At 35.6% G+C, this 19,317-nt stretch overlaps 1 protein-coding gene across 3 annotated transcripts in view; it reads left to right on the top strand.

Moving 5' to 3' along the window:
* The window catches only part of LOC110808916 (uncharacterized), a 44,396-nt gene that overhangs the window by 18,321 nt on the left and 6,758 nt on the right, over positions 1-19,317 (top strand). For all 3 annotated transcript variants that reach the window (XM_088219036.1, XM_088219038.1, XM_088219037.1), the window contains 6 exons: positions 5,581-5,657; positions 6,992-7,167; positions 8,875-9,006; positions 9,102-9,152; positions 13,397-13,493; positions 13,592-13,638. In XM_088219036.1, the coding sequence (XP_088075162.1) occupies positions 5,609-5,657; positions 6,992-7,167; positions 8,875-9,006; positions 9,102-9,152; positions 13,397-13,493; positions 13,592-13,638 (552 nt within the window). In that variant the 5' untranslated portion in view covers positions 5,581-5,608. The remainder of the gene's footprint in view (positions 1-5,580; positions 5,658-6,991; positions 7,168-8,874; positions 9,007-9,101; positions 9,153-13,396; positions 13,494-13,591; positions 13,639-19,317) is intronic.

A 19,317-nucleotide genomic window follows, 5' to 3' on the forward strand; every position in this document is an offset into this window, starting at 1 on the left:
AGTGGTGGGGGAAAAGGTGAAAAAGAAATCTGGGGAGGGGAGAGCTAGGGAGTTAAGAAGGCTGCAAGTTTCAATTAATTATAAAGGCAAAATGAGAGACAACAGGGGGAGGGGGTAAGTGAAAGGAAGAAATGATGAGTGAAAAAATTATTTGTGAAATGTAAGAGGGTTAAATGATAAAAAAAAGAGAACGGTGATTAGGGGATGTTTGAAATGGTGGAAACCAGATGTTTGCTGCTTCCAAAAAACTAAAATGGAAGAGATTGATATTGGGATTATCCGCAGCTTGTGGAAGATAAAGGAGATTGGTTGGAAGTGTATTCGGACGATTGAGACAACGGGCGATATCTTAGTGATGTGGAGAGAGGATCACATTACTTGTAGAGATGTGATTTTGGGGGACTATTCTATATCATGTCTCTTTGATTGTTGTGGTGGGAATTTACAGTGGTTTTTTACAGGGATATATTGTAGGGGCACAAGAGTTGAGAGAGGGGATTTATGGAGGGAGATGGAGGCTTGTAAAAGGGTTTGGGGCGGGAAACGGGTGGGGGTAGGGGACTTTAATTTAGTGTTAAGGAGGAGGGAGAGAACGGGGAACCAATTCTCTAGGAGTAGTGCGGAGGAATTTAGGGATTCGATTGATTCACTGGGTCTGGTTGACCTATCTTTGATGGGAGGGAGGAGGACTTGGATGAGCGGGAGGGATCCATCGGCGTGTTTGAGGATCGATCGATTTTTAATCTCTAATGAGATTTTTGTTGATTCTACAGGTATCTGTCAGAAAGTACTATAACGTATTGTATTGAATCATTTTCTGATTTGCATTCTGTCGGATGGGATATAATGGGTGCCAGTTCCGTTCAGGCTAGACAATTAGGTGGTTGAGGGGCGGGTTTTAGGAGAGTGGTGAAGAGGGTGTGGAGAGAGGAGGAGGTGTCAGGTAAGTCTAGTTTTCGGGTAGCAAAAAAATTAATGGCGGTGAAATCAACTATTAAAGAGTAGGTGGGGGAGGAGAGGGGTAGGTGGAGGAGGGTACTAGCAAGTTGCTAGAGGAGTTAGAGGCTTTGGACAAAGAAGATGGGGAGGGTGGGGTGGGCTTTTGAGGGAGAAAAGGGAGAGGTGGGAGGTGGTTAGGGCAGAGTTGGCTAACAGATTATGTAAGGAGGAAATCTCTTGGAAATAGAAAGCTACAGAGGAATGGATTGCAGAAGGGGATCGTAACACTAGGTATTTTCATAGTCTTGCTAGCCATGGGAGAAGAAACAATTATGCTGAAGAACTGCAAGTTGGTAATGATTGTGTTTCGGGTAATGATAGATTGAGGGAGGGAGCTATTAGTTTCTTTCAAAAATTGTACACAAAAGAGTTTTTGATGAGATCGAGGTTGGATGAGCTTCATTTTAAGCATATTAGTGAGATCAACAAGCAATTCCTTGAGGAATAGTTTTCTAAAGAGCAGATCTTTGATTGCCTTAGTAGTTGTAATGGGGATATAGCCCTAGATCTGGATGGTTTTAATATGAATTTTCTGTAGGAGTTTTGGCGTTTAGTTAAGGAAGACTTAATGAATATCTTCATAGAATTACACCAATTTTACACTTTTGTGAAATTTTTTAATTCAACATTTATTGTACTTATTCCTAAGGTGGAGAGTGCTACTGATATTGATATTAGACAATTTAGACTTATCAGCTTGGTTGGGTGCATTTATAAACTCATTTCTAAAGTTCTAGCTAGAAGATTGACTCGGGTGTTAGGGGAGGTGATTGGTGAGAGTCAATATGCATTTGGCGGGGGTAGATAGATTTTAGATGCAGTATTAATGGCTAGTGAGGTGGTCGATGAGGTTGTTGGGGGGGAAGGAAGGAGTTTTATGTAAATCGGATATTAAAGGCGTATGACCATATGTGTTGGGGGTTTGTTGATTACATGCTAGGGAGGTTGGGTTTTGGCAAGAAGTGGAGGAAGTGGATAAAAGTTTGCATTACGACGGCTTCCTTTGCGATTATGGTCAATAGTGGTTCGTCGACTTTCTTCAGGGCTTCTCGAGGGTTGAGACAAGGCGACCTATTATCTCTACTATTGTTTATTATTGTCATGTAAGCATTGAATAAGATCCTCGAGAAAGTCAGGGAGGAGAACTTGATTAGAGGGATCAAGGTTGGGAGGGGTGGGGGGCAACTGGAAATAACTCATTTATTCTTTGGTGACAATACCTTGATTTTCTATCAATCGAAGGAGGAGATGATATTGAACTTGAGATGTATTCTTTTGTGCTTTCAAGCGGTTTCTAGGTTAAATATCAGTTTACAGAAGTTTGAATTAGTGATATTAAGGAGTAAGGGGAATGGTGATAGGTTAGCTTTAACTCTTGGTTGTAAGATTGTTAATTGTTAATTAAATATTTGGGTCTTCCTTTGGGTGTTAAATATAAAGATGTAAAATCTTGGGATCTGATGATCGAATTATTTGAGAGAAGACTTGCGGGATGGAAAAGATACTTCGTTTCGAAAGGGGGGCGGCCGACTCTTATCAAAAGTACCCTTTCAAACCTCTATATTTATTACTTGTCAGCTCTAACTATCTCGGTACAAATTGTTAAGAAGTTAGAGAGTATTCGGTGTCGTTTTTTTTGGGTGGGGATGATGATAGTAACCGAAAATATCATTTGGTTAGGTGGGAAGATGTGAAATTGCCTAAGGGGAGGAGGGGATTGAGGCTTCGGTCTTTAGTGGATTTAAACAAAGCTTTGTGGGGAAGTGGTTATGGAGAGGTTGTATGGAAGAGGGGCTGCTATGGTGTAGAGTTAGCGAGGCGAGGTGGGGGGACATGGTGGGAAAGGGAGAGATAGGAGGTTAGTTAGGCCTCATGGGATGAGTCTTTCGAAGAGTATTTGCTCGGGGAGGGAGAAGTTCTTGGAGGGTATTAAGTGGAAGGTTGGGAGGGGCAGCATTATTAATTTTTGGGATGATGAATGGTTAGGGAGGGGCAGCATTATTAATTTTTGGGATGATGAATGGTTAGGGAGGGGCAGCCTGAAATGTCAATTTTTAAGTGTTTATAATTTAGCGGCAATGAAGAATGTGGTGGTGGAGGAGGTATTTAAGGGGAGGGATGGGAGGAGTGGTGAGATATTGATTTGGTTAGAAATTTGAAAACTGAGAGATTGACGAGTATACAAGGCTACTACAAGTGCTCATGGATGTCCATTTGGATACATGTAACAATAAGACTATTTGGAAATTCAGGAAAAATGACACTTTTTCTGTAAAATCATTCTACAATTACTTGATGTCCAAAGAGGATAATAGACCGAGTTTTCCTGACAAACAAATTTGGAATATTAATGCGCCTCCGAGGATTGCTTTTTTTTACTTGGGAAGCTGGGAGGGAGTGCATCCTCACTATTGACAAGTTGGTGAGGAAGGATCATTCGGTGGCGAATGGGTGCTATCTTTTTTTTGAAGCTGTTGAAATATGCAATCATCTTCTTCTTTAGTGCCCGACGACGTATAGTTTATGGCACATGGTGTACAACTTACTGGGTGTAGATTGTGTAATTGGGGGCTCGGTAAAGAATGAATTGTGGGCTTGGGACGGGATGAAGGATAGATCTAAGTTTACTAAATTGATTCATTTGTCTATCTTTTGGGTTATTTGGAAAGAGAGGAACAATAGAGCAATTAATGGGAGTGTGAAGGATATTGGATGAATTAGGGATAGACAACAGAATGAACTCTTTTGGGTCTCTAATTCTGGAGGAGCACGATATATATGAGTGGGATGATTTTAGGAGGATTCTAAATGTTCTAAATGATTTGTAAATAGTTTTGTATAGGGGCGACACTCCCTTGATGCCATATATGTAATTTCACATTTTTATTTTAAAAATTAAAAATTTTAACTTGTAAAGTTAACATGCATTGTTCAAGGAACCAGAATCAATCTCACAAACATCTTTATTGGGGGAAATGTTACAAAAGAACAAAGATTATCTTCTTTCTTTAAACTGTCAGGCCTACAGGCACTTACACAAACAAAAGAGAAAGATAATGATCTAAAAAAGGGAATACATGTGGCCATCATTTTTGGCCAATAATCATAATTAAGATTTTTTTCCTAAAGTAGGCTTCATTGATGAAGAAAGCACAATCAATTTATTTTGAGTTCCTCTACTTTGGTTGATATGGGATCTAAAAGCCCCTATATTTTGGTGCTATCTATAGAAACTTCCAGCCATTTGGCTATGTGAGAGCTTCATCCTTTAGATGCCAATAAACTTAATCAAATGCCAACACAAAAATATATCTAGATTCTAATATATCAACTGGATTTTAGAAATTTCTTGGTCATTTCGTTACTTGAGTCACTTGGTATATATTAGAAAAATTGTGATTCAGGGGACATTTAGTGAATTAATCAAAAAATATTTTCTTTTCTTTCCAACTGTAAACTCACTCAATTGAGGTGTATGATAACATAAAGAAGTTTCTAGACCCTACAAATATTGGAGCTAAAGAAGTCTCTTGATCTATAAAAGGGGCATCCTTTTTCACATGACATTTCTTTTAGGAGAAAATCCTAAAACTCACGGATTAAAACTGAGACAGTATCTCACATGAGTAAACAGTGTAACCGTTAACTTAACCTTCAGTATAAAGTGTGTGGAGTAAGGAAATAATATGCAACAATGTATTTAGTTTAAAAAAAAATATACAACAATGTCATTGGCTTTAGATTTTTATTCAATTTCTTGCATTTAAGGAAAATAATAAAAGGTTTAAAGAGGTAATTATTTGTAATATAGTATTTAGGTGGTTAAGGCACGAAATATGAATATCCTATAAACTTCTTCTTGTGTAAAATTTCTTTACTTTTAAAGCATTATTCCATTTTGTGCATTTCTGTGAACTACAAGTGAATGACTATATACCCACTTTATATCCATGTGTTCCCCCCTCAAAATTAATGATATGCATAATTTGTCTCCATTTTCAGTTTGAATTTTTTTTTATTAATTTCTAAGCTTCCTTTTGACACTAAAATTTTTTGTAAAGAAATTTATGACTAAAAGCACATTTAATGCTGTATGATGATAGAAAATTAAGATAGTACTGTTCTTGGATTTTCTTTTGTTTTAATTCATAGAGCTTTTATGAGAATTTTATTTGAAGGAAAAGGGGAAAACGGGATCTAAAAAAGGAACCAAAATTAGTAGAAATATAGATAAGGAAAAAAAAAGGTGTAACGCACACACTCGGATTATGACTGTACCTGACAGCACACAATTTCTTGAATTCATGTATAATATAAACACACATATATTATGCAGCATATCACAAAGAGAGAACAGAGTCCAAGAAGTAGCACGAGAAACTCGCTGTATTAGCCTTGACTTGCGCTCCCAAAAACATAGCATCAAGTTGTAACTCCCTCAGTTTCTTAAGCTTTACATTTAACAATGGTTTCCTGTATGCATGGGTGTATGTTTATATGAATTTTCAATTTGCATTGAATTGCATTAACATCTTTATTATTATTATTATTTTAAAGAAGAGGCTCTACATTTATGTGCAGATCAAGTTTTCTTGTGCTGATCCTTGGTATGGCGATCGTTCCTCACCATACTTACATTCCGATGCCGTCCTTCTCAGGTATTTTTTTAATCAAGGATTTGTTCAGAGTATCCCGTAATCTTTTTTTTATCGGTTTTGTCTTTGAGCAATTTCAATTTTGATAGAAGGATGTGCTTTTTCATTTTATCTTTTTTTATATATTTGATGGACAAACCGATCTTCTTAGTCTTGATAAAAGCTAACTTCTCAATGCACAGTATTTCAATTTTTCTTTGGATTTCAATTGCTTTGACCATCGGCTTTTTCTGTGTTGATTTTGGCTTCATTTGTTGGGTTTTATTTTGAAGATCGAATTTTCTGAGTTCCATGGTGACCTTTTTTACCCTCTTTCTCCCATGTAAATTTTGTAACTGGTTTTGGGATTTTGCAGCAAATTTTGGGAAATTTGACTTCTGAACCGTCAATATTTTATTTCTTTGCATTCTCGTTGTGCATATTGAATTTGGATTCTACTTGTCCTTTGGTGGCATTTTCGTCTAATTTAGTGTTGAGGTAAATAATTGTTCCTTTTGTGTTTGATCTTTGTTAATATCGACAATCCTCGCCGCCAAATAATTGTTTTAACTCTAACTATTTCGGCGAAAATTTTACCAAAAATACGGTAGGCTTAGCCCATGTTTGTGATAACTGTTGAAAAATCTTGGTAGTTTGATAACTAGTACCACTTTTTTATAATATTTCCTACATTCTCATTATGTATAAGCACACACATTGAGATTTGGGTTTTACTTGTTATTTTGTGGTCGGTTGGTTAATTTGCGACTAGATAACAGTAATTTATTTCTTTTTCTATTTCATCTTTGCTAATATTGATAATCATGGCTGCCAATTTGGGGTCTTAACTTATTTAATGATATTTTTATTCAAAGCATGGTTGAACTAATCCTGGTTTGTGGATATGATTATATGAGAAATTTATGTCATTTAATAATTATTACTCTTCTCTCGATCTTATATTTCCCAAACTGGTTTTTCTGTGTGAATGACTATGGTTGCATTCTTGCTTATAAGTGCACAAATGAATGAATCCTATTTTTGTTATATTGCTCTTGTCTGCGTGTTGTTGTTTTTCTATTATTGCTTTTCTGAAAACTTATAGTTGTTGTTAGGATGTTAGACATTGACAATATAAATATCGCTGTTGTTTTTTTTTTAATCATTAGACTGAATAAAAATTGACTAGAACCATTGTGTTAGTATGCGTTGTTCAATAAGCAGACAATGATTTTGTCCAATGGGGTAAGAAATCAGAGAGATAATATTGCCAATTCTATCATGTCCTGTTGTTGTTCATATGTAATATGTTTTCTCAACAGCAAGTCCTTGTTTAACATGTTATTACTGGCATGTAGTTACTGGTGACAACCAACATCATGGAACTCTTATGATGCAAGTTCCAATTTATATAGTCACCCATCCATCTCAACTTCCCAACGAATTTCTCTTTCCTTCTCAAAGGCAGTTGGTTATTGGATTTGATTGTGAAGGTGTTGATCTTTGTCGACATGGAGCCCTTTGCATCATGCAGGTATGTACTTTATTCTCATAACAATTACTAAAGGCAGATTTGTTCTTCTGCTTTTTCTTTTTTAAAAGAAAACTTTTAAGGAACATCAACAGTGAAGGAATATGATGCTATATACCATATGATTGGTTTCCTGGTAAATGCCATGAAACTAGTTTATGATTTTTTTAAAAGGACTGGCTTATATTATTTTTGGAGCATATGGATTCCTCTAAAATTACTGAGTGTACTTTGAATTCACTTTTTTATGTTCTAAAACTATTCTAAATTATGAATTGTATATGAAATATTAAGTAGGCGTCGGTCATACCAGAGTGCAGTATGTTCTCCTTTCGCTGACTTAGGTGTCGGTTCTCTTCCCAGGGCTATGTATCTTTTTCTATATGGATATCTAGCAAAAAGACAGAAGTAGGTGGAGGTGATAATTTCGTCGAAGTTATGAAATTTAGATATAAATTTGATAGTTTTGAGAAAAACATTGAAATGTGCTTTCCAATTTTATCTGTAATTTACTAATGTAGTGCTTCAGTTGGAGTTATAATTTTTTCTTTGGAATGAAAAGTATGGTATGATATTGGAGGTATAATTTTTTTAACTTCTAAGTATTGTATTAATCAATTTCTTGTTTGATTTAATTATCTAATAGCCTTAATGACGCAAAATGGACATCATTTTGCAATCTGAAGTGATAAACTAGTAATCTTATGCATCTAATTTCTTTTAAATCCTTTGGCCCCTCTTCTTTGCTAAGGCTGCAAAGATTACAAAATTAGAAACTTTTCTTGTTAGGCAAGTTTGGTTTTCTTTGATGATACCAAAAATAACATTAATTATTAAATGACGGTTATGGTGTTATAACCTTTATCATCAAGGTCATGGAAACAAATCATATTCTTGGCTCAACCTGTGGTATTGTAGTAATAGATCCTCAAGATCATGAAGAATGCATACTATGTTATGTATAATGGGTCTCTGGCCCATCCTGATTCAAAGAAACGATATTGATTCTTGGTTCCTCAGGTAATATTTATTAAATCCTTAACCCTTCCCCTTTTACTAAGAAGATAGAATCTTATTGTGTTTTCTTTTTTTTAAAAAAGAATTTTATTGTGGAGATTTATTAATTGGAAAATTTTTCAAAGAACAGTTTATCTTTTTGGACAATGCCAAATGCACCATCTGACCAATTTAACCTAACGGTTTATTCTATGTTGTTCAAGTCAGAGATTATCAATAACATTAAAAGATGTTGTATGCTACTATGCTTACCCAGCATAGAAAGTTATAATTATAGAATCTCAATATTATGAAAAAGAAATCATATTCTTGATATTAGGCATATAGTCTATCTTCATTAAAACTTGTCATGTGATCTAAAGTTACTTGAATAACATGATCAGATTATATGGACTTTTACTCCTTTAAGATTAAGATTATTATTTGCAGGTTAGTTCTACTTTAAAACTTAAGGTTAATATCATGTTGAGTCCAATTATGGGTATTTCAGGTTCTGTTTAAGATCACTTATAATCAATTTAGCTGAATTTTTCAAACCATTTTTTGACCTTTTATATATAAAGTCATTTCTCATGATGATGATATGCATGTCCAGAATAAAAATTTTAACTCAAGCTTGTAAACGAGTTAATTTATGCTATTACACATGCACATAGATGCATACACATTAATGTATGTGTTTTTTTGATGTAGCTTGCATTGCCAAATGCTATATATCTGGTTGACGCTGTGAGAGGAGGAGAAAGCCTAATGAGAGCCTGTAAACCTGCTTTGGAATCTAAGTACATCACCAAAGTTATTCATGACTGCAAACGAGACAGTGAGGTACTACACAAGTTTAGTTGAATATTCTAAAATGTACTATGCACCATGGTTATACTTAACTGAATTAATGTTTCTCGTACAATTTTATTGTACAGGCCCTTTTTTTCCAGTTTGGCATCAAGCTGCACAATGTTATGGATACTCAGGTTGGTTCTATATTGGCCTCACTTTTTCTTTTTTTTTTCTTCCCTGAGATCATTTAGCAGAAACTAGTTGTCTTTTAAAATTTTTCAATGTAGCTTTGTTAGTATGGTTGCAATATCTTGGTATCTTTTTTCATTTAACATGGGAAACATTAGTTACTCTCCACAATCATTTTCTTTTGAGATAAAAAGAATGTATATTAAGTATAAGACACCAGAGGGATGTTGCCTCTGTATAAGATATTTACATGTTTGTTAAAACATCAAAAATCTTTCCAAAATCATCCCACCTATGTAAGTCATGCCCCAAAATTAGAACTCCAATTGTATATATCCACCTATCTCTAATCTTGCCCAAATTCCCCACTTACCCATCAAAGGCTCTATTATTCTTCTCTTTTCACACCACCCAAAAGATAGTTAATGAAATAAGTTTTACAATTTTTGACTTTCAACAAACCCCATCCCATGCCCAAAGTTCATTCTTGACCGAACTTCCAATAACCTAATTGATATCCATTAATTCATAAACCATATTCCATATATTATAAATCACCGGACACCAAAAAAGGAGATGGTTGCAAGATTCAGCAGCTTCCTTGCACGAATAACATCCATTAACCATGATGTGTCTCCTTCTTATCAGCTTGTCAATTGTGAGAATACATTCCTGACTAACTTCCTAGGCAAGACAAGCGATTCTTGGAGGCGCCTTCACTTTCCAAATCTGTAAAGCCGGAAACCTCACCCCATCCTCATCTCTGTTGCCTAAAAAATCATAAAAGGACTTGATAGTAAAGACACCATCTTTCGTCAATTTCTGCACCGCCTTGTCATTAGTAGCTTCTAGATGCACATCGGCCAATAACTGAAGGAGCAAGGTAAACTCATCAACCTCCAAATCATTAAGGTTTCTGATCAAATGCAAATCTCAGCCACTCCTCATTCACCTCTCTGAAGACCTCCTCCACCACCACATTCTTCCTTAGAGGTAAAGCATAAATTCTTGGAAATTGATCTCAACCCCTCCCAATCCACTCATCCTCCCAAAAGTTAATGATCTTTCCCCTCCCAAGTTTTCACTAAATACAATCAAAGAAATGAGAATGTTCCAAACCGATCTTTTTCTAGAGCCCCAAAAGTTAATGATATTTGCCCTCCTAAGTTTCCATTAAACACAATCAAGGAAATGAGAATGCCCCAAACCGATCTTCCTCTAGAGCCGTACACCATGAGGCCTTGCCAACTCACTACCACTTCCTCTCTCAACTAGTGCCCCCACCTCGTCTCGACACCACAACCTCCCTTCTTGCAATAAATATCTCCACAACTATTTCCCCTGTAAAACCCTATTCAGATCCGACATAGATCGAATACCTAGACCTCCCCTGTTTTCTACTTCTCTCGTCATTCCCCCACAAAAAGCGACATTAAATATTCTCCAATTTCTTAGCAAATTTAACAGGAATTGTCAAAGCTGAAAAAAATTAAATAGGGAGATTGGTGAGAGTACCACCCTGCAAGTCTCATTTCAAACAAATCAATCATTGGATTCTAAGTTCTCACATCTTTATGTTTGGCTCCTAATGGTAAAGTCAGGTACTTAATAGGCAATTGCATAGACTTGCACCCGAGAACCTCAGTCAACTATCACTATCACCTGTGTTCCCCAACTTCATCAGCTTAGATTTGAACAAGTTTATATTCAGCCCTTATACAAAGTATAAGATTCAGGATTGATTTTTTTGAAAACACAAAAACGAGCATCTAAGATTCAGGATCATCTCCTCCCCAGGTTGACAAAACAAAGTATCATTTGCAAAAATTAAATGGAAGACTTCCACGTGGTATCCACCTCTACCCACCACAATTCCTTTAAACAAATCTTCATCCTTAGCTTTCTCGAGTAATCCATTCAAAGCTTCCATAACAATGATAAACAAAAGTGGAGATAAAGAATTCTTTTGTCTCAAAACTCTAGAAGTCCTGAAAAAAGAAGGACCACCATTGACCATAACCGGGAACGGAGCAGTAGTAATTCAACTCTTCATCCATCTCCTCTACATTTGCCTAAAACCCATTCTACTTAACATTTAATCAACAAAATCTCAACTAACGTGGTCATACGCCTTCTCCACATCTAATTTATATAAAATCCATCTTTCCCCTACCCACCACCTCGTCCTCAACTTCACTAGCCACCAAAACTGCATATAGGATCTGTCTTCCCTCCACAAAAGCGTGCTGACATTCATCAATCACCTCTCCTAATACTTGGAAGAACCTTTTAGCGAGTTAGACTGATAGATCTGAAATCTTTAAAATTCTTTGCTCCCTCCTCTTTGGCTATCAATACAATAAATGTTGAGTTAAGAGACTTCACAAAAGTATCAGATTGATGTAAGTCCTTAAAGATATTCATCAGGTCTTTTTTAAACAATGGCTTGAAATTTTGCAGAACTTTCAGGTTGAAACCATTTGGTTTCAGAGTTTTGTCCCTATTAGAACTGCTAAAACTATCAAAAACCTCCTCAGAAAACTCCCCTCCAATATGATTTTATTCATCTCACTAATTTGATTGAATTAAAACCATATAATTTCGATCTCATAACGAATTCTTCCCTGTTCAACCATTGCATATAATTCATGAATTTCTCTCTCGCGTTATCATTGTTTGAAACACGAATATTGTCAATCTGCAGCTCATCCACATAATTGCACCTTCTTTTATGACTGTTTAGGCTATGGAAATACTTCGTATTGCAATCCCCCTCCTTCAACCGCTTCTCTCTGGTCTTTTGCCTTTAGGCAATTTCCTCCATACACAATCTGTTTGCCAATTCTGTTTTCACCAACTTCCTCCTCTCCCTTCCTCCCTCGATAACCCCTCCTACTCTTCCACAAAATCTTGCCTCTCTAACTCTTCTATTAATCTCATAGTTCCCTCTTCCACCCTTACTCTCTCCTTCCTTGCTCAAATTTTTATGATCGCTTTCAATGAAATTAGCTTTTTTGCAACCCTAAAGCTTGCTTTCTCACTCACCAACTTTTTCCTCCAAAATCTTTCTATCAGACTTCTAGAATTCTCCACTTTGAGCTATTTATTATCCAACCTAAATGGAACAGGACCCATTGAATCCCATCCGACATAATGCGAATTGGAAAGTTATCAGAAATCATTTTTTGTAATACGTTTTTACATATACCTAAAAATTCAATAAAAAACTCGTTAGATATTAAAAAGCAATCGATCCTCGAGTTAGCCAAAGGATCCCTTTCATTCGTTCAAGTCCACTTCCTCCCCATCAAAGATAAGTCCAACAAACCCATATTATCAATTTTGTCCCTAAATTCTTCTGCACTCATTCTAGAAAATTGTTCATTCGGCCTTATCCTACGCCTTAACACCATATTGAAATCCCCCCCCACAACCTATTTCCTACCCCATTTATTTTTACATTCCTCCAACTCTCTCCATAATCCACTCCTCTCATCTCTTGATCCCCTACAATAAACCCTAGTGAACATCCATGGGAATCCCTTGTCACAACACTCGAACAGGCATGATAAAGTATAATGATCCTTAATCACATCCTTGTAAGTGACATAGTCCTCTCTCCAAATCACAACCACACCACTTGCCACGCCTTTTGCCCGAATAAAATGCCACACCATCTCCTTCATCCTCCATAAACTTTTGACATCACTTTTTTTAATCATCTTCATTTTTGTTTCTTGAAGACAGCATATATCCGTTTTCACTGGCCCAAACAACCCTTTATTATCATTCTTTTTTTCCTATCATTAAGGTCTCGAATATTCCACTAAATAATTTTTCCACTCATCATTTTCCCTGACAATTGCCCTTATTCCTGCTGCATTTTCTATTGTAGTCATAATTTATTGAAGATTGCAGCCTTTTCAACTCTTTAGTTCCTCCCTCACCAGCTCTCTTTCTTTCTTTCCCCACTATTGACACAACCTTCCTCTTTTCAGCTCTCATCTTTTCAATTTCAATGAAAATTTCCATCAATTTATCTTCTAATCCTTCAAAGGTAACACCCACCATTTTACTGATTCTTTGGATATTTTGCATCTCCGAAAGAGATCCATTCTTGATAGATCCTACTCACGTAGCTCCAGCAAAATGGCATTGCAACCGTAGATACCTTCATAAATTTTCTTGAATGATTGTTACCCTCCACAATCATTAGTCTAACCCCTATTATATTAAATGGTAATTGCAGATAGCATATTCTCTGATAGAGGAAATGCAGGGACGTAAAAGAGATCCTGATAAATACATATCTTTTGTTGGCCTCCTTGCAGATTCACGCTATTGTGGTAATGTATTTTAAATTTTAAATTCTCATTTCTATTATTTTTTCTGCATGCACACGTATTATGCTTTCTCGTTTTTTCTTATTAAGGTTGCATTATAGGTATATCATATTCTGAGAAGGAAGAGATCCGTATACTTCTGAAGCAGGTCAGTTGGATCATATTCTGCAAACTCTTCCTCAAATAACTGAAGAATTTTACAAATTTCAGTTAACCTATAACTTAGTTTTTTTGTTTTCGCAATAATATGCTTGCCATACCTGAGAGGTTTCTTTAATCTTACCATGTTGAATCTTCTTTCTGCGAAAATCTTCTAATACTAGTAATGTTTTAGAAATTCTTTATGTTTTTTTTTTGGTGACATAAAAAATGACAGAAAGTAAAAGCCTATAGACTTGAATTAAGATTCAAAATTTTAAAAAAAATTCTAAAAAAAATAGTTGTTGGAATCTACTTTAGGGACTTCTTTAATCAGCACAATTTAATTAAAAAAATGATCATCTTTATCAGATATAATGCAAATTCTATTTTTGTTTATGAAGAATTAGGGAAAAATACTTACTTTTTTTCCACTACTTTCTTTGGTGTTGCAGACGACACACTATATACAAAAATTCCTATGTACAACTAAGACAATTATTTTTATAAAAGAGATTTTAAATAATTACAGCATTATTATGGGAGAAATTAATGGTAAGAGGTATATAAGAAAAAAAATATTACGGTTATTTAGACAACAAAATATTCATGTCAACACTCCCCCAAAGTTATTGCAAAAATGTCACACTTGTCCAACTTGCATATCAAGTTCTAAAGATTTTTGTTGTAAAATCCTTCAGTGAAGATATTTGCACCTGATTGCTTGAAGACACATGATATAAGTATAAGAAATCATCAATTACTTTTTCTTTTATGAAGTGACAGTAAATCTCAATGTGTTTCGTCTGATCATGTTGAACTAGATTTTGAACAATACTAATGGCTGGTTTATTGTCACAAAATAATGATAGACTTTCTTTTTTAAACAATTTTAATTCTTTCATAAGCTTTTGCAACTATAATAATTCATATATCCCTTGGGACATTACTCTATATTCTGCTTTAGTACTAGAACGGACAACTACACTCTACTTCTTGTTTTTTCATATAACTAAGTTGCCTCCAATGAGTGTACAGAAACTGGTAGTTGACCTTCTATTATCTGGATATCCAGCTCAATCGACATCTGTAAATGCTTTTATTTTAAGGTGGCTATTTCTAGAGAAGAGTAAATCTTTTCATGATGTAGATTTCAAATATCATAATATTCGGAAGACGACATGTAAATGAGTCTCGCGAGGATCATGCATGTACTAACTCACCATGTTAACTGCATATGTTATATCTGGTCTGGTATATGAGAGATAAATGAGTTTTCAAACTATTTTCTAATATTTTTCCATGTTAACTGATGTACCACTATCTGCTTGTAGTTTGTGATTACTTTCAATAGAGGATTCTGCTGGCTTGCAACCCGTCATATCAGTCTCTTCCAGCAAGTTTAGGATATAGTTTCTCTAAGAAATAAAGGTTCCTTTATTATTCAGACATCTAATATTTTCTTCTTAAATAAGATCTTCTAATGTAGAATTCTCCAAATAGTAAGACTGTTGAAGGTTAACGGATTTTCTGACATAGAATTTTTTTTCATGAATAAGACTTTTAAGGGTTACCGAACTGGGCATTACCTCTTTCTTCTCACTTTCCCTCTGAAGAAGTGTTGGGGGTGGAGCTGAAGTATGATTCATATTTTCTAAAAATAACATCCATAATCACAAAATATTTTTTAAATGGTAAATGATAACACTTGTAATCCTTTTGAGTAGAAGAATATCCAACAAATACGCACTTAAGAGTTCTAGGTTGTAGATTACTCACATTTTTAGCATGAACAAAGCAAATACATGCAAACACTTTTGGGAGAACAATATAAGAATTTTTAGGTTGCAAAACCTCCAGAGGACTTCTAAAATCAAGAACTCGCAAAAGCATTCTTTTAATAAGATAGATAGCTGAGAGAATTACATCTCCTTAATAACTTTTAGGTACATTCATGGTGAACATTAATAACCGAGTTACCTCCATTATGTATATGTTTTTCCTTTCAGCAACCCCATTTTGTTTAATAGTATAGGTACAACTTGTTTAGTGAATTATCCTATTTGACTCCAAATAGGTATGGAACTCACTAATCACCGATACCTCAACTGTCAGTGCCATTGTAATATTTTTTAATTGACTTCCTTGTTCTCAATGGTGACTTTTCCCGATTAGATTTTGATTTCTTTTCAAAATATATAAGTCATTCTTTAGTCTACTAGTGTCAATCTTTTTCCCTATTCGAAGATTCTGAAAGATACAATAATTTAGGAAAAATTCAATTTTATAGTTTAGGTCTTTAGTAATAACACTAATAGATAAAAGATTGTTAGGAAAACTAGGTAAATGTAAAACTGAAGATGGTGTAATAGTTGAGGTACAATTAATGGAATCTATTTCAGATACAGGAGTGCATGACCCATCTGCTATACAAATATTTTCTCCTTTAGTATAAGAAAAATATGTTAGAAATTGTGTGGAAGAGCTTGTCATATGTCTGTTAGCTCCAGAGTTTATAATCCAAATATTATGAGTGGAAATAAGAGGGAGAGAAGGACTACTTGATTTTACTATATTTGATGCACCAATAGTTGTTGAAGAGTTAAGTTGAGATACAATTCGTTTCAGATTTTAAATATTTTCAATTAAAAAAACTCCAATTGTTGGTGTTTCACTTGCCTAAATCAAGTTTGCTTGAGCTCTCATAAGTCCATATTTTTTTCCCCCACGACTTCTAGTGGGTCGTCCATGTAATTTCCAACAAATTTTTATAGTGTCTCGGCTTGTCACAAAAGTCACAATCCCTTTGGTTTTTGAACTGATCAACTAACCTAGGTTTCTCAACTGGTGCTACATGGAGTATGACATTTTTTCTGTTTTTTTCTTACTGAACATAAGAATAAGTTTGTTCTAATGAGGGAAGAGGATCCTTACCAAGTACCTGAACTAGTATCTGATCATATTTAGCATTCAGACCAGCCAAGGAATCATAGAACCGCTCATTTTCTATCATTTTCTGAAATTTGACTGCATTTTCAGAGCAATCTGTCTGAAAATCTTGATAGTAGTCGAGCTCTTGTCATAATCCACTGAGTTCCAAAAAGTAGTTAGAGATAATCATTTCTCCTTAGTTTGTGCTATGAACTTTATTATGGAGTGCATAAATTTGAACATTATTACCCACTTGTGAGTATGTAAAAGACTGCATTCTATATTTTTACTGCAGTATTGAGCAACATATATGTTTAAGCAATATGAGATTCTACGAAATTAACGAATCAAGGTATTACTAAGGAGTTTTCACACTGGGAAGTGTGAAAACTAGAGAAGGACGAAGTGCGCACGCGACCGCGTGAAAAAAAAAGGAGACCAGATAGTGAGCAGAGACCCGACGAATAGCCCTTGCATGAACGAAACAACAGAAATAGTCGAAACTTTGTGAAATAGGGACCTTGCACGGATAGAACAACGCGAATGGCCCTACGCGAATCAGAGCAGATGGGTAAGGTGAAACCGAATCTGTAATGCACAAACTAGACGACCGTGCGCAAACAAAAGCTTGGAATGAAATTCTGTCCCTGAGTTCGGAAGGTATTAATCTGATCAATGGGAACCTTGTTAGTTGCTTACAGTGGGTCACTCAAAACATTTAGAAATTCAGCAGATTGATGGGAATCTCAATAGAAGGTATGAAATCTCAAACCTATCTATTTTTTTTTTTTTTTTTCATTATCTAGGACTATACAATGGGACAGGTACGCGTAAAGGATTTTCTTTTCAGGTGGAGATTGGGGTAAAGGTTGGTGGAAGCTGATGGTCTCGGCGTTTGAACTTGTAAATAGATCTATTCGCGAACCTAATACCCGGGTGAAGGAGCTAGGGAAAAAGCTAATAGCCCCTAAGAGATCAACGAGTAAGGCGACTTCGTGGAAAGTCAATTTCAACTGTCCCCATTGTTCGATGCCCATACACTTCATGGTGGAAGTTGGAGAAGAGTAGTCGTATGCGGCGGCTCTACAAACGAATGAAGGAAAGGAGAATCGGGTAGGGCAGAATCGTTTGACGGGGCAGGTGTACCGGGTTTGCTCTAAACCCGAATTTAAGAGACCCAACAGACATTTAGCCCTAAACGCTAAAACTTTGTGTCGTTTTGTTCCTAGAAAAAAGGGGGCCAAAAACTTGGTGGGTCGAGAATAGAGCAACAGATCTAGGGTAACAAAAAAACACGTTTTACTTGGGCTGAAAAAGAGAAGTGGATTGCGGAGTCCAACCCCGAAGAAAGAAGGCCAAGATGTGAGTAGTTCGAAACTAAGCAGCAAAGAGAGGCATGTTTGGTGTAACTTGACCCTAGGAGAATCATTTGGTTTAAAAAGCTTTGGAGTCATTTTACCCGATATTGAAGAAACACAGAGAGAAGAGAAAGATGTCGGAGCCCTAGATAATGAATCGAAGTGGAGTGATGAGGAAGAGGAAGAATGGAAGACAGAGATGAAAATCTTGAAGTCAAGGGAAGAAGAATGTGAAGAAATACATGGGGGGCTATCTTCAAAAGCGGAGTCGGAGTTGGAGGGTAGTGTTGATGATAACTGGTTAGTGATGGTTATGTTTGAAGAAGAAGCTCAAACACAGGTGCTCGCCTCCTCGGTTGACCCGGATATGGAAGAAATTCAGTCCCCGAGTCGGGAAGGTATTAATCTGATCAATGCGTACCCTGTAGGTTGCTCACCAGGTCACTCAAAACATTTGGAAATTCAGCAAATTGATGGGGATCTCAATGGAATGTATGAAATCTCAAGCCTATCTATTTTTTTTTTCCCGAAATTGAAAAGAGAAAGATTGCTAAAAAGAAAATGGGGATAGTTGTATCTAAGGGGAAGAAAAAAAATTACTTATGGAACTCCTAAAGAACTGAAAAGATTAGAGTTATCTGTAAATTTTGAAGGGAGAAGGAATGAGAGTAGGAAAAATGGGGGGGAGAGGAGAAGTTGTTGTTGTAGATGATAGACAAGAGGGAGAGAAGGACTACCTGATTTTACTATATTTGATGCATCAATAGTTGTTGAATAGTTAAGTTGAGATAGAATTCGTTTCAGATTTTCAATCTTTTCGGTTGAAAAAACTCGAACTATTGGTGTTTCAAGTGCTTCACTTTCTTAAATCAAGTTTGTTTGAGCTCTCATAGGTTTATATTTTCTTTTCCCATGACTTCTAGTGGGTCGTTCATGCAATTTCCAACAAATTTTTATAGTGTCTTGACTTATCACAATAGTCACAATTCTGTTGGTTTTTGAACTGATCAACTAATCTAGGTTTCTCAACTGGTGCTATGTGGACTATGACATTTTTTTCTGTTTTTTTCTTATTGAACATAAAAGAAAAGTTTATTCTAATGAGGGAAGGGGATTCTTACCAAGTAACTGAACCCGTATATAATCATATTCAGCATTCAGGCTAGCCAAAAAATCATAAAACTGCTCATTTTTTATCATTTTTTGAAACTTAACTGCATCTTCAGGGCAATTTGCCTGAAAATCTTGATAGTAGTCGAGCTCAAGCCATAGTCGACTGGATTTCGAAAAATAGTGAGAAATAATCATTTCTCTTTAGTTTGTGCTATGAACTTTATTACAGAGTTCATAAATTTGAGCATCATTACCCACTTGTGAGTATGTAAGAGACACTGGATTCT

Source organism: Carica papaya, chromosome 4 (assembly GCF_054855325.1).
Source record: "Carica papaya isolate Zhongbai chromosome 4, ASM5485532v1, whole genome shotgun sequence".
Classification (NCBI taxonomy): domain Eukaryota; kingdom Viridiplantae; phylum Streptophyta; class Magnoliopsida; order Brassicales; family Caricaceae; genus Carica; species Carica papaya.